Source organism: Desmodus rotundus, chromosome 11, assembly GCF_022682495.2.
Source record: "Desmodus rotundus isolate HL8 chromosome 11, HLdesRot8A.1, whole genome shotgun sequence".
Taxonomy (NCBI): Eukaryota; Metazoa; Chordata; class Mammalia; order Chiroptera; family Phyllostomidae; genus Desmodus; species Desmodus rotundus.
Window position 1 is genome coordinate 82096543 of NC_071397.1, and position 13778 is coordinate 82110320.

General features: G+C 39.8%; 1 protein-coding gene across 2 annotated transcripts in view; it reads right to left on the reverse strand.

Annotated features, from left to right (window-relative positions):
• The window catches only part of MAP3K5 (mitogen-activated protein kinase kinase kinase 5), a 176890-nt gene that overhangs the window by 44441 nt on the left and 118671 nt on the right, over nucleotides 1-13778 (reverse strand). For both annotated transcript variants that reach the window (XM_024551895.3, XM_053914076.1), the window contains 2 exons: nucleotides 13420-13515; nucleotides 9850-9931 (listed from right to left, as the gene is read on the reverse strand). In XM_024551895.3, coding sequence (XP_024407663.2) covers nucleotides 9850-9931; nucleotides 13420-13515 — 178 coding nt within the window. The remainder of the gene's footprint in view (nucleotides 1-9849; nucleotides 9932-13419; nucleotides 13516-13778) is intronic.

The following is a 13778-nucleotide window of genomic DNA, read 5'->3' on the forward strand; positions in this document are numbered from 1 at the left end:
TCAGACAGTGTGCTCATGTTTTCACGACTGTTACAAATACAGTAGGGACTATGCATTTAAATCCAGAAAAGTGGGTTTTTTTAAAAGCCCACTTGTATTCTTTTACCCACTAAATCTGATTTTTCATTGATTCTATACGTAAGTATGACTAACATCAATATCTATCATATCTAATTAATCTTTCTTTTCCAGCTTCTGGTGCTAGTAAAGTATTTCACACTCTACAAGGAGAATAAAACCACTGGAAGGCATTGGTTAAGAAGAAAAATTTGAGGTCTTACTTGTTGACAATGATAAAGGGTTATTTTTACATCAACCCAATTCCCCAAGACTAAAACACATCTTTAAAATAAAAAATAGAGAGGGAACATCACCTTTTATGTAAGAAGGAAACATCTACAACTCTGCCCCTAACTGTCAAGCACGTCAGTCAAACATGGAAAACTGGATCAGGTGAAAGGGATTTAGAGGACATCTGGCAGAGACCTCCCCAGACTCGCAGGTATCACCCAGAAAGGCATACCCTTTGCCTCAGGCTGGAATTACAGGATGTAGGGCCATCAAACGATCAAGCCGTGTCTCTGTAGAAATCTACTATAAACCCAACAGACCAGAAGAGATCACAAGAACAAGTTCCTTGTATTGGCTACATTTTGCTGGAGCATTGAACTGGCAGCCCAGAGCTAGAGTCAACTCATAAGAGAGTCTGACTTGGCCATTTAAAAATAATTGACTTCTAACATTTATAAGCCAGCAAATCTAACATTAATACAGACAAATAACCCCAAAGAAGACAAGATCATGGCTTTTTACACTCAAATCACAGCCTTAAAATATATCAAGCAGAGTTGATAAAATTACAAAGGAAAAGTCAAATCTAAACCATAGTTTCCCCTGGCTGGTGTGGCTCAGTGGATGAGTGCCGGTGGCCTACAAACCAAAGGGTCACTGGTTCGACTCCCAGTCAAGGCACATGCCTGGGGGGGCATGTGAGAGGCAACCACACATTGATGTTTCCTCCTCTTTTTCCCTCCCTTTCCCTTTCTCTAAAAATAAATAAACAAAATCTTCTAAAAAATAAACCATAATAGGTTTTAAGAGAACTCTTTAAGAAACTGGTATATCCAGATGACAGATTTAATATAGAGACCCTAATGGCATGATTAACAAATCTGACATACACAGAGAGATCCCTGCACCCAGACATGAACTCCTTTCACACAAATATGAAAAACATAGTAACTGTTCACATATTCAGCCAGAAAGAAAATTTCAACAAGTTCCAAAGAACAGATATCATAAAAGAACATGATCTTTGACCACAGGATATTAAAAATAACATAGCCAATAAACATATTTGAAAACTGACTATTGCCATTTTACAATAATCAACGGATTGATCAATGAAATGACTGTGGGGATTACATAATAGTTAGAAAGAATGACAGGGAGAGCATTAAATATCAAATGCCCAAAGATATGGAGGTATGTAGATGAAAATTTCCATGGCCTTAAAGAATTATATTAGAAAACAAAGAAAATTTTTAAATGATTAAGTCCAGTTGTCAACTCAAAGAAATATAGAATGAATAATATATTACTGTCCAAAGGTAGTAGAAGGGGGATTTTGGCTTTGGTAGTACAGTAGACTAAGTACCAGAAAAACTTCCTGCTATAAAAACCTAGACAAAATAAAATAGATATTCTTTTAAATGCCTAGCCAGGATTACAAAAAAGTAAAGAAGGCTGCTAGGAACTAAAGGGGAAAAAGAAAAATCAACAGGTTATCACAAGAACTGATGTCTCTGTAGCCTATGGTATGGAAATGGGGTACGGATTCCCATCTCATTAATCTAGGGCAGGGGTTGGCAAACATTTCTGTAAAGGACCAGATACTGAATATTTTCAGACTTGTGGGCCATATAATCTCTGTGGCAACTACTCAACTCTGCCACTGTAGCATGAAAACCGCCCAGTCAATATATAAACAAATGGGCATCGTTGTGCTACAATAAAACTTTATTTACCAAGAAGCGGAAGATTGGATTTGGCCTTGGGCCACTGTTTGCCAATCCCTTATCTGGGACATTAGTCTTAATGCCCATGAGGGGATAGGAAATGAGGTCTTGTGCCTATGCTAGGCGAAGAGCTAGAACACACAAAACCAGAGTCCTTGAAAAACTTTAATTTGGTGAAAGTGTGTATTAGAAAAAAGTTAGCCCACTGTACCAGGAAACAAAAAGAAAGCTTGTCCGTCTCAGACCAAGCTCTGAGTGGACAGAAATGAGTCTCTTCTGAATGCTTTCAACCACAGGCTGTTCCTCGTGCTGTTTGGAGTTCAAATTTACACTTATCGTAATACCCATCATTGGTCTTGAGTTGTGGGACATCCCTGGAATTCCTAGCAGAAACAAAGCAAAAACATCTTAAAGGGAGATGCCCTTAATACAGGCTGTGCAGGATTCTCACTGATAAGGAAACACTGAAATTGAGCTCACAATCCAAAACTTTTAATATATTAGGAAATATATTCTCAAGTAATTAGGAAATAATTATTTTATAATTAGGAAATAATTCATCACTAGTGAGAGCTGATTTGACAAATATTAATCTCTAAAACTCTGTAATATTAAAAAAACTATATATTAAGTACGTTTAATATAAGAATATAAAAGAAGAAATAAGAACATAACAAAAGGATAAAAGATACTCTAAAATATGGTCAGATTTGAGACAGAATCAAATATAACTTCCAGAAGTTGAGTCCTAAATATCAAGAATAGAAATAAATACACACTCAAATACATTATAGGAAAACTACAAAATATGAAAAGCAATGAGAAGATTATAAAAGGAAGCAGAGATTAAAAAGAAGAAATTACCTACAGAAATAGGTAATCATATCACTTTGCAGACTCCCTGGGGTACACATTCTCCACTTGCGATATCACTGCTACGGAGGATGAAGAAGGTGTGGGGATATGTTATTACCAGCTCCAGTTTACATATTTCTAACAGGTTTTCAAGTCTTAATAGAGGCAACCAGGTTGCACTGTCTTGTGGAAAACTATGACTAATATCATGCCAGTATCACTGGGTGAGCACTCACCTCCCTATCACAGACCATTCTCTGGCTGCGGATGGGAGGCCAGCCTCTGCAAGGGAGATGTCTCCATTCCCAGTGGCAACCCTGGGTTCCTAGGTACCCAGGGGTACATTAGAGAATGCTGTTACTCTGGCTGCTAACGTAAGGCTAAAGATTATCCTAATCCAGAGCAGAAGACCAGGCATGTTTTCAGGTGACAGACTAGGGAACAAGAATCATTGCGCAATTTCCATAGACTAGGAAATAAAACTGGACTCCAGCAAAGAGGCAGTGAACACAGGCCAAACATGCCACCTGAAGGAGCTCAGGTCTCCACACCCAATTCCTGGATGTGGCTGGAGCGTCTGTCATGCTGTGCCACGCATGTGGGAAATCCACCAGCTGGGACTCAGGTCAGCAGGAGGCAGGGCAGGGACCATCACCAAAGTAGTTCCTCTCTGCTGGTGTGTACTCTCATTGGGATGAAAACCTGTGCCCTGAAGCCAGTGCCACTACCACCTTACAATATTATAATGCTCTATAATTTAAAAGAAAAAAAATAATTTTCAATAACCTACCTCATTTGATGGACATAAATAAGCTTGTGTCATAACAGAGAAGGTCTATAATTAGCTCCAATTTACAAATGATCAGAAATAATCTTTTCAGTAAAAACATGTGGTTTAAACCCAGCTCATTGGCTTTCACATTTAGCGATCTTTCTGCTATAGGGAAATCCTGTTATACCATAAGAGCTTATGTTTCCAAATGCCTGTACTGTATAGCTGTTCCAGTATACCATCAATATCCATTGGACATCCATTCACTTTTTCAAGCAGACAGCTAGCTGGTCAACTTCGGGTGGTCCTCTTGGACTCCATTCTTTCCTTTCCCTTGCTCCCCATACCAAACTGACTGCCAAATGCTGTCAGGTTTGTCCTCACTGCTATGGCCCACATCAGGTCCTTCTTACATTTCTTCTGTACTAATTCTACAGACACTTTTAAACATTAAAAAGACATAAAGTATAGTTAGTATACAATGTTGTTATTAATATTACTACAACACAGTGATTTAACATTTATATACCTTACACTGTGGTCACTGTATGTCCAGTAACCATCTGTGCAGTTATTATATTACTGACTATATTCTCTGTGCTGTACACTACATTCTGATAACTTACTTATTTTAACTGGCCTCCCTTCCCCCTCCCCTCTTGTTGCCCTGCTCTCCGATTCATTCTCCACTAAGTTGATGGTAAACTTTCCAAAGTCCAAAGTTCAAAAGTGAGCTCTCCATGTTCACACCACTGTCTCTGCTTATTGGTCCCCGCTGTTTTTAGGATCAAATCCCAACTCCTTCACACAGACCCTTCACGATCTTATCGCTGCCTCTGTGTCCAACCCTCTCTCTCATCCTCCTCCTCCAAAAACTCTCAGTGAGGTTCCCAAGACCCTTCTGCCTTTATACATGCTGTGTTTTCTACCTAGGTGACTCTGCCTCATCCTTCAAAACCAAGGTCCAGAAAGCTTCCCTGAACTTCAAAATCCACGTTAGGTTCCTGGCTAGTACACTTCCAAGGCTGCACTTACTCTTCCATGCATTTATCACTCTTCTTTCCCTTGCCCAGTCTGCATCCCAGTCTGGACTTTGAGCTCTTGGAAAGCTAAGAATTTATCTTCAATTGCTCTATCTCTAGTCTTAGCAATGTATGGCTTATAACAGATGCTCAGCAATTATTTGCTTAATTAATCAATCAGGCTTTAAAAAAATTAATAAGACACTTTTTTCTATCAGGTGCCCAAACAAAACACTTGAAGTCAGTATTGATTAACTTTGGGTTGAAAGGAGTTTTGCCACAGAGATATTTACATAGCATGGTGAAGAATCTGTAAGCCTAGATGAAGCTGCTCAAGTTGCAGTTTCTCTCAGAAATGTAAAGCATCAAGACTCTTCTTTTAAAAGATTGTTTATTTGACAGACTCCTGTTGGAAGTGGTCATAGTAAAAATCAAAAGGACTTATTGATAAGACCAATGTGACTGAAAACCATGCCAGTGGGTAACCGCTGTTTGGTTTCTTTTCACCTCTTCTTGCTCTACCTACAAGGCAGGTCTGAGGAGCCTGGCCTAGCCCATAAGGACAGAGCTGGGCCAAGCGCCAAGGGAATGCAGGGATGTTAAATGACACAAATGGAAAAAAGGGGGTGGGGAAAGGAGTGTTTTAAAAAATAGGAGGTAGGATTATACTGCTTATATATTTTACATTCTATTTCTATTGCAATAGACTAGCAAACTGGGTTGTTGCTAAGGGAAACAACTACATTTTGAAGCAACGATGGGAATACTTCTAGAATCACCCCTCTATTGTCACCTGCCCAGAACAATCTGAACTGGTGCTGGAAAGAAAATCAGTGTAGGAAGACAGTATTGACAAAGCCAAATGACAAGAGTGGTGACTCACTTAGTTCTTGCACAGTCAAGAGACCAACAGTAAAACAACCTTCTAAAAATCCGTGCACTTCCCTCTGTACTTAACTACATTAACTGAGCAGTCACTCAAAGACCCAAACAGTAGCTTTGTTAATTTCCAGTACTGCCTTAGCATGCAAATGTGCAAAACATAAATAACTATTAATAATATCAACAGATGCTAAAAATGCTTCAGGCACAAATATCTAGTTTGATCTCTCCGTCCTCAGATCTTCACTCAAATATCACCTTGTCAGCAAGCCTTCCTGGGCTTCCTCGTGTGAAACTGCACATCCTATTGTGGTGGGACTCCTCACTCCTTCCTTGCCTGGTTTTTCTCCTTAGCACTAATCATTATCAAACACACTACAGATTTTACTTGTTGATGTTGTTCATTGTTCATCCTTCACTAGAACGTATGATCTCCGAGGGCTGGGGTTTTTCTCTATGTTGCTCTCCGCTGTACTGCCAGCGCCTAGAACAGTGCCTACCGCACAGTAGGTGTGCAGTTAATATTTGTTGAGTGAATTGGTGAAATACACTTGAACGCACAAGTGTGGTATGGAGATTATTTTAAGCTGAATGAAAACATGTCATTAAGTAGCAGTTGCAGAAAAAAATCTTATCTAAACTTCTTGTTCACGAAGCCTCTTGAAACTACAGCTGCCATAACCCCTCTCTGGGAGGTTTAGGACCGCTCATACCTGGGTAAGAAATTACGTAGACAAAACCTTTACAGAACCTTCTGTACCTTCCACTTGTTTCCCTTTAGTTTCCCACCATGTGCTTTCCCTTGAAATCCTACTGAGAGCTTTTCTTAAGATAAACTCTTAACTCTAGCTGTTCAGGAGCCTTCTTTGTATGTTTCCATATACATAAATAAACTTTCTCTTTTCTCCTGTTAATGTGTCTTTTGTCAGTTAATTCTCAGGCCCCAATTACTGGACCTAAGTTGGTAGAGGAAAAACTTTTTTTCTCCCAACAGAATGAATGAGTAACAAATTGACACTCATATCATACAACACTTTGTGACATACTTTCTCAGAGTGGTAACTGTGGGTATGCAGCCTCAGAGCTGAACAAAAATGGAAAGAACACACTAAGAGAAACACACCAGCGTGCTACTTGATGACTCCAAATTGATTTAAACGAATTCTAGACCACAGTTCACTGTTTGTGAGGCAAATCATCAGAAAAGGGAAAGGTATGGCATTTCATCATCCTGAAGATGCACGAGTCAAAGGAAAGTCTCCCTTTTGTCTTTCCTGTGGCCACTCCATCTCACCAGGGGTCAAGTTTCCCTTCATGCACACTGCAAACTGTACGAACAGGTGCACAGGGCCAGCTGCTGTGACCGCCTCGGGCTTGTGTCAATCACATGCCCATTCTGATGAAAACAATGAGGTAAAAATGCATATAAATAAAGACTGTTGGGGGAAAAGGGAGAGGAGGAGGGAGGGAGAGTGAGAGAAGGAGAGACAGATGGAGGAAGGATACACACATGCACCTGGAAGAGGAGTGGAGAGGAAGACACAACGTATTTTATATTGAGCACCAGAAGTGCCCCAGTAATTTTTTAAAAGAAAATAAGAAAAGGAGATGAAAAGAGAATGTGTTGAAAACAGCCTGATTATGGTAATCATTCTTTCATTGATTTAACACTGATTAAACAACCTTTAAGCCAGTTTACTATCATTCACTCTGCCCCCTTCAATCCACATCCCCCTCCCCAGTTTAAGATATTGTTTAAACAATTCTGGTTTTGTTGCCCCCACCACCACCAGCTTCAAACCCTTCGGAGCCTTCAAGCCTTCTGACTACTTCTGCTTGGATGCCCAGCACCATGCGAGACTATGTGATTAAAAAGGAAATAGAGCCACAATCCAGCCTTGGGATGTTAATAATTCTGTGCAGGCTACCAAGTTACAATGCAATAAGAAGTGCTAGGACAGTGGAGTGGGCAAAAATGTTATGAGAGCAGAGAAAAGTGAGAAGTGTTGCAAATGATTAAAAAGCTGATATGAGTTGGATGTGAAAAAGTTAGGATGTAGTCATCAAGTGGGACAAAGCAGAAAAAGCATGTGGAGTTAGGCATCTGCATGTCAAGCCCAGAGGCAGGAAAAGCTTGGTTGTCTGAAAAATAGGAAGGAAATTGGCTTTGCTGGGCCACTGGGTGCAAAGGAAATGGTTAAGTTACCGCCAGACAGTTAAGAACTTGGTATAGTGTGGAAATCTCCTTCTACAAAGAGTAGGTTACAGTTAGGGGAGTCACAGGATTAAGTCCACATGAGAGACCTGCCTGATGATGACAGAGACAGTGTACTGACAGAGGAGAGAGGCTACATGGGAAGACCTGAGATGGGGGAGTGACAGAGAGAATGAAACGAAGGGGCCACAGGGAAGACTGGGTGTGGGGCTGGAGAAGCAGTTGCTCTGACATGTCTGGCTTGAGTTGCTGGGCAGATGCCCTGCTCTTCGCAGAGATATGGAAGGTTGGGAGAACAAAATAGGGACCACAGTTGATAAGTGTTCTATGAGAACCCTTATGATTAACTGTAATCAGCTGTGCAATAATTTCAATATAAACTCATTAATACATTAAATTATTTAAGATATGGGCTCATAATCCTTTTCTGTCAAAATACAGCCTTGAGTCAAAAGACATGGCTTTGAATCAAAAGAAGCTGTTTCTCTTTGTGTTTAAAAATAGAAAAGTCCTCCAAAAGTGGTATTGAGCTGTATTTGAAAAACCTTGTACAGCTTGTACTAATCTTGAAAATTATACAATACTTGAGCTAGAAAAGGACATTTAAGATGTTCTTGTTTAACTCCCTCTTAAGGAATGAAATAGTCTTAGCCCAGTGGGAGTATACATTTTGTCCAAAGTTATAAAACTGGCCGTTGGCAAAGTCAGAACTGGAACTCAGGGCTCCTGACCCCTGCACGGGCTACACAGATCTCCCTAGAGCCAGGGACGGTCAGAAGGAGGTTCTGACCATTACCCAAAAGAGGCTGAGCCCCCTCCCACAATTGTACCTCTTAAAAGAAAGCATACTATTCAAATAGGAAAGAAAAGCAAATCTTAACTTGGCTTTTCAATAAAAAGTTTTCAAACACCAAGAACTTCTTCACACTTGTAGTTTATAGGACCACATTAATAGCTAACGTTTGCTGAATGTTGACACCACTCTAAGTGAAGGTAAAGACATTAAAGAATGTCTGACCTTTCCTACATTTTAATTTTGCCTTAGGTATCTAAAGCCTTCAGAAATTATATTTAAACAATTTTAATTCTATCTCAAATTGAGGTAAAGATCAGAAAATAATTATCAACATAGAAACGTAATCACCAAAGTAATCTTTCTTGCTTACATTGTAAGGAATGGGAAGCAGAGGAATTATTTTTAGTTATGTCTTTCATGGGCTGAAGTTCAAGGTCACCTTGTGATAATTAAATTAACTGATTTTAATCAAATATTTAGAATACTGAAAAAATTATTTTAATCAAAAAAGTTGAAAATAAGAAATGTAATCAAAGATATAGTGGAGTTATCATAAATTATGCAAAAATAAGTTAAGAGTATTTATTAATAATCCATATTATAAAGGTGCTCTAGCTTTGAAGGAATACTCAATGAGAGGGTGGGCCGAAATGGATCTCATCATCTTCACAGCCCAGAACATTACTGGATCCATTCATTAATGTTATGCTAACAGAATACTGACAACAACAAAAAATGCCAACAATATCATGAGTCATGGCATGATGGTAAACTAAGCCAAAATACTTAAAACAAGTATGTTTCAACTCACTGTATAGACTACCCAGCCCACTGGGAATACTGCAGAAGCCATTCTACATCACAGATTTTACATTATTCTGACAGAATGCAAAGGAGAGCGTGTAAGAATATTTTTATAACATTAAAAGAACGGTATCCTGTGCTTCCTTGAGAAGGGTGCGTTAGGAGCACTTTGATGAGTCAGAGCATTACTGTATAAGCCGTTGTAAGGTCAGCAGAGAGTAAAGCCCTCTGGATATTCCTAGGAAAAAACTTTGAGCATTTCCCTCATGTTTGGTTTGGTGGGTGAGTGTTCTCAGTGCTTGCATAGAATTGTCTGCAATTGTTACATTAAAGGAAAGTTTTACAGGCTCTGCACCCTAATCCCTCACCAACACTCATATGCGCCCCCTACGCCCTCTCCCCTCAGTAAAGCTTTGAATAGTTCATGCTTAAAAATCAGCCACAGAGAAACTTTTTAAAAAGAACACGGAAGCCTAAGTCATTACCTCCAGGGAGTCTCCTTCACAGTCTCCTTCCTCCACTCCTCGCCCCTTCTCTTCGGTAATGGTGTTCACCATTTCAAAAAACCTATGATGCAAGTTGGTATGTGGTCACTGGTAATACACAAAACATTAAAATATGCACAAGTATGTTCCACAGTGATTTCATGGGGAAAAAAAAGGAGCTAAGAAAGTCAGGTGATAAACCATCAGTATCAGTGTGAAAAATATGATTTTCAAAAAGAAAACAGAAATTTCTGACCTCATGCCTCACTGCCAGTAACAGTAACAGATAGAGAACAGAAGTCGAACAGTGAGGTAAGACAAGGTCAGAGAAATCTCAGGAAAGCGGACTTGGATATCAGACCAAGATTGTTAGTACTGGTGCAGTTAAGCTCCTCCACCTCTCTGAGGCTCACCCCTTCCTTATAAAATGGGGACCACACTGATCTATCTCCTAAGCTGTTATGAAGATGACCTGAGGCACACTTATAAAGTGCTTACTTAGCACAGTGCGCTCATTGAATATTGGCTATTATTGTTTTACTGCTGTTAAATAGCACTGTTTAAATGGGACACAACAAAAATACCTATATTCTAGAGTAGTGTCTCTAAATCCTGAAGTAACCATTTGATAGTGTGTTGGCCACTGTAACATTTGATCTCAGTGACTAAATCTTCTGCCCTAGCACCTTGATATCATACACACGAGACTCCATACATACAGTCTGTGAAACACCAATGTGAAGCAGGAGCAGATGGCTTATGTTTGTGACAGAACTCCCCCCCTTTTGGTGACAAACATGGTCTTCAGGAACTCTTCTTGTAAAGTTTTTGTTTTGTTTTTCTTTTCTGGAGATCATTTCAGAGCCAAGAAAAACAATTACAGCAAGAAACAGATTTGCCCTCTGTAACACCAGCTGTGCTATCGATTCAGAGAGGACGTTAACGGTCTCCAGACATAAAGTAAGGGAGGCAGGCACTCTGAACAGGAGCTGATGACCTCACAGGAGGGTCACGCTGTGCACTGCCAGCCCAAGGGAGGAGCAGGCTAGGGTGTGACAAGAAAAGTTTACCTACCACAATTCAGAACCTTTCTCCCATCTCTGTACCGATGACATAGTAGAAAATACATACTGGTCTGCCCCCATTTCCTGGCCTACAGTTCCTAAAACCCTTGTATTTTCTAAGTGATAAGAACAAGCATCTCTTGTTCTAATATTTGGTCTTTGACACTTGTCCCTGGCAGGGTGCTCCTAAAATCCCTTGTACATCCCTAAGTGATGAGAGGACCCAGCATCTTTGGTTATAATGAGCACTCTCAGTGGGCTCTTGGATGGGGGCTGGTCACCAGAAAGACCAAGCATGATTAGGAGCTTGGACTTTCCAGACTCCTCCCCCATCCTCCACAGAGGGGAAAGACGGCTAAAAATAATAATTAATCATGCCTGTGTGATACAGCCTTCATTAAACTCCAACAGGACAGGGTTCATGGAGTTTCCGGACTGGCACACACGTCCACACCAGGAGGGTGACACACCCCAACTCCATGGGACAGAGGCTCCTGTGCTTTGGGACCCTTCTGGACCTTGCCCTATGTATCTCTTCATCTAGCTGTTCATCTGTGCCCTGTATCACATCCTTTAATTAAACGGGTAAATGTAAATATTTCCCTGAGTTCTGTGTTCTGCTCTAGCAAATAACCAAACACAGAAGGGGCCATGGGAACCTCCAATCTACAAATGGCTGGTCAAAAGCACGGGTGAGATCCCTGGGCGTGCAACTGGCATCTGAAGTAAGTCTCGTGGGCCTGAGCCCTCACCTGTGGGGTCTGACGCTGTCTCCAGATAGGTGTTGTTAGTAGTGTAGGGTACCCAGCTGATGTCACAGAGAGCTGCTTGTACGGAAAAAAACGCCACACATCTGGTGGCCAGAAATGTCAGAAATGAAGTGCTGTGTGTAAGGAATAAAGGAGACACACAGGAAGGGGGGAAAGCAGAGTTTTTCTTTTTTTTTCTAGTACCTCTTTTTATTCATTCTTCCATTTAACAAATACTCATTTAGTGTCTACTAGAATCAACAACTCTTCAGGCTTTTGGGAACATGACAATGAACAAAATAGACACAGTTCATTTCAGAGCTTGGCGCCTATCTATGGAGTTTGCATGTGGTGCCTACTTGCTCACTCTTTCTTTCTCTCTACACATTTCTGGGAGGTCAATGACAAGAAAAAATAAAATTCCCAAACCTGATGAGAATAACAGTAGGCTCTCATGAAGATTAAATACCATAATGAGTTAGAGACAAAAGCAAGTTCAACCAAGAGAAAGAAGAAAATAAAAGACCTAAAAAAAATCCTGGCTTTAAGATCTGGGGTAAAAGTGCTCAGTTACACATGCAAAGATTTTCAACAGGGACGTCTCTAAGCAGAACACACAACACAGGCAGTGGGAGGGGAGCACAGTGTGATTTTTAGGGGCTTGGACTCTGGAGTTACATGTACCTGGTTCAAATCCAAGATCTTACACTTACTGGATATGTAGAATTTTTGGTTAAACTTCCCAAGACTTTTTTTTATTCTTTCTAACAAAGATATTAATATTACCTGCTTAACAGGTTTGCTTGAAGATTAGCATAGATATTAGGCCTGGGGTAAGCCCTCCATAAATCTTAGCTATAATTATCATAGAAACAAATCAACGGCCTTGAGAATTTAGTAGAAAAGGAAACCACACATGTGCTAAAAATTCTTTCTTATTTCCAAGTCTTTTTACTCTATATTTTACAATAATAAAGATAAATCTAGCCAATAACTGTGGATTAAACAAACATATTTTTGCACTAAGACAAATGTGACTGACTATATACTGTAGTGGCATTAGGCTCCAACAGTAATCACGTGAAGGAGAACAACCCCCAGCAAACTTCTAAGTCCAAGCTGGCTTGTAGGATCACTTTGTTCTAAATTGTCAGTCACTTCTCTAGGTCCCCACAGTCATTCATGGATTCTAAGGGAACATGAAGTACTAAATGATTAGCCCAAGAGAAATATACCCAATGCAGTCCACGGAGTTTTGGGTTACCTTTTATTGGTGTAGATCAAATCCCTGGCTCTATCTCAGGTAGCACCTCCACCAGAAAACCCATATGACTAGTTGGGTGGGGCCCAGGCACTTTTTAAACCTCTCCCGGTGTTTCTAATATGAACTAGAGCTAAGAGCCACTGCTGTAGACAATGGTGAGGTTATTCCAAGGAATTCAGGAATGAAAGTTTTGGTAGTCATATAATAAGTGAGCATTTTAAAAATGAGACATAGTATTTGGCAATTAACTGGTAAGTCCCGGTTAATGTTTTGTCTGGGAAAAATAAATTATGACTAAGAGAAAGCTTGACTTATTAAAGGGAACCCCCCAAATTCTCTGATAAATATACCACAGAATTATAAAATATTAGCCCAAATGATATATATATATAACCACATAGCCATGAATTCTTTTGCAAGAGCTACATTAATTTAAAAAAATAGTGACCAGGCAAGAACAGTCTTTTTCACACAAACCATTACTAATACGTACTTTTTACAATGAAGTTCGGTACAGAAATAGATTTGGAAATCGTCAGAATTGTGAAGCACATAAAGAAAACAGCATCGTTCTTCAAACTTAGAAATACTGAAACGAACAAAAAGAGAATTATTCAAGGATAATCCCAATACTTCCAGGTACTGTCATGAAAATAAATACTATTTTATATGTGATCCTAATTATGAAATCAATGTTGTTTATGACAAAAAGTTAAAAATAATATTTTAAAAAGTATGGGGGGAGAGTGGAAGGGTTTTCAGGAACAACTATAAAGGACACATGGATAAACCAAGGGTGGTAGATTCAGGGGAGGGGGGGTGGGGAGGGGAGTGTGGGGGGGAAACTGCAGA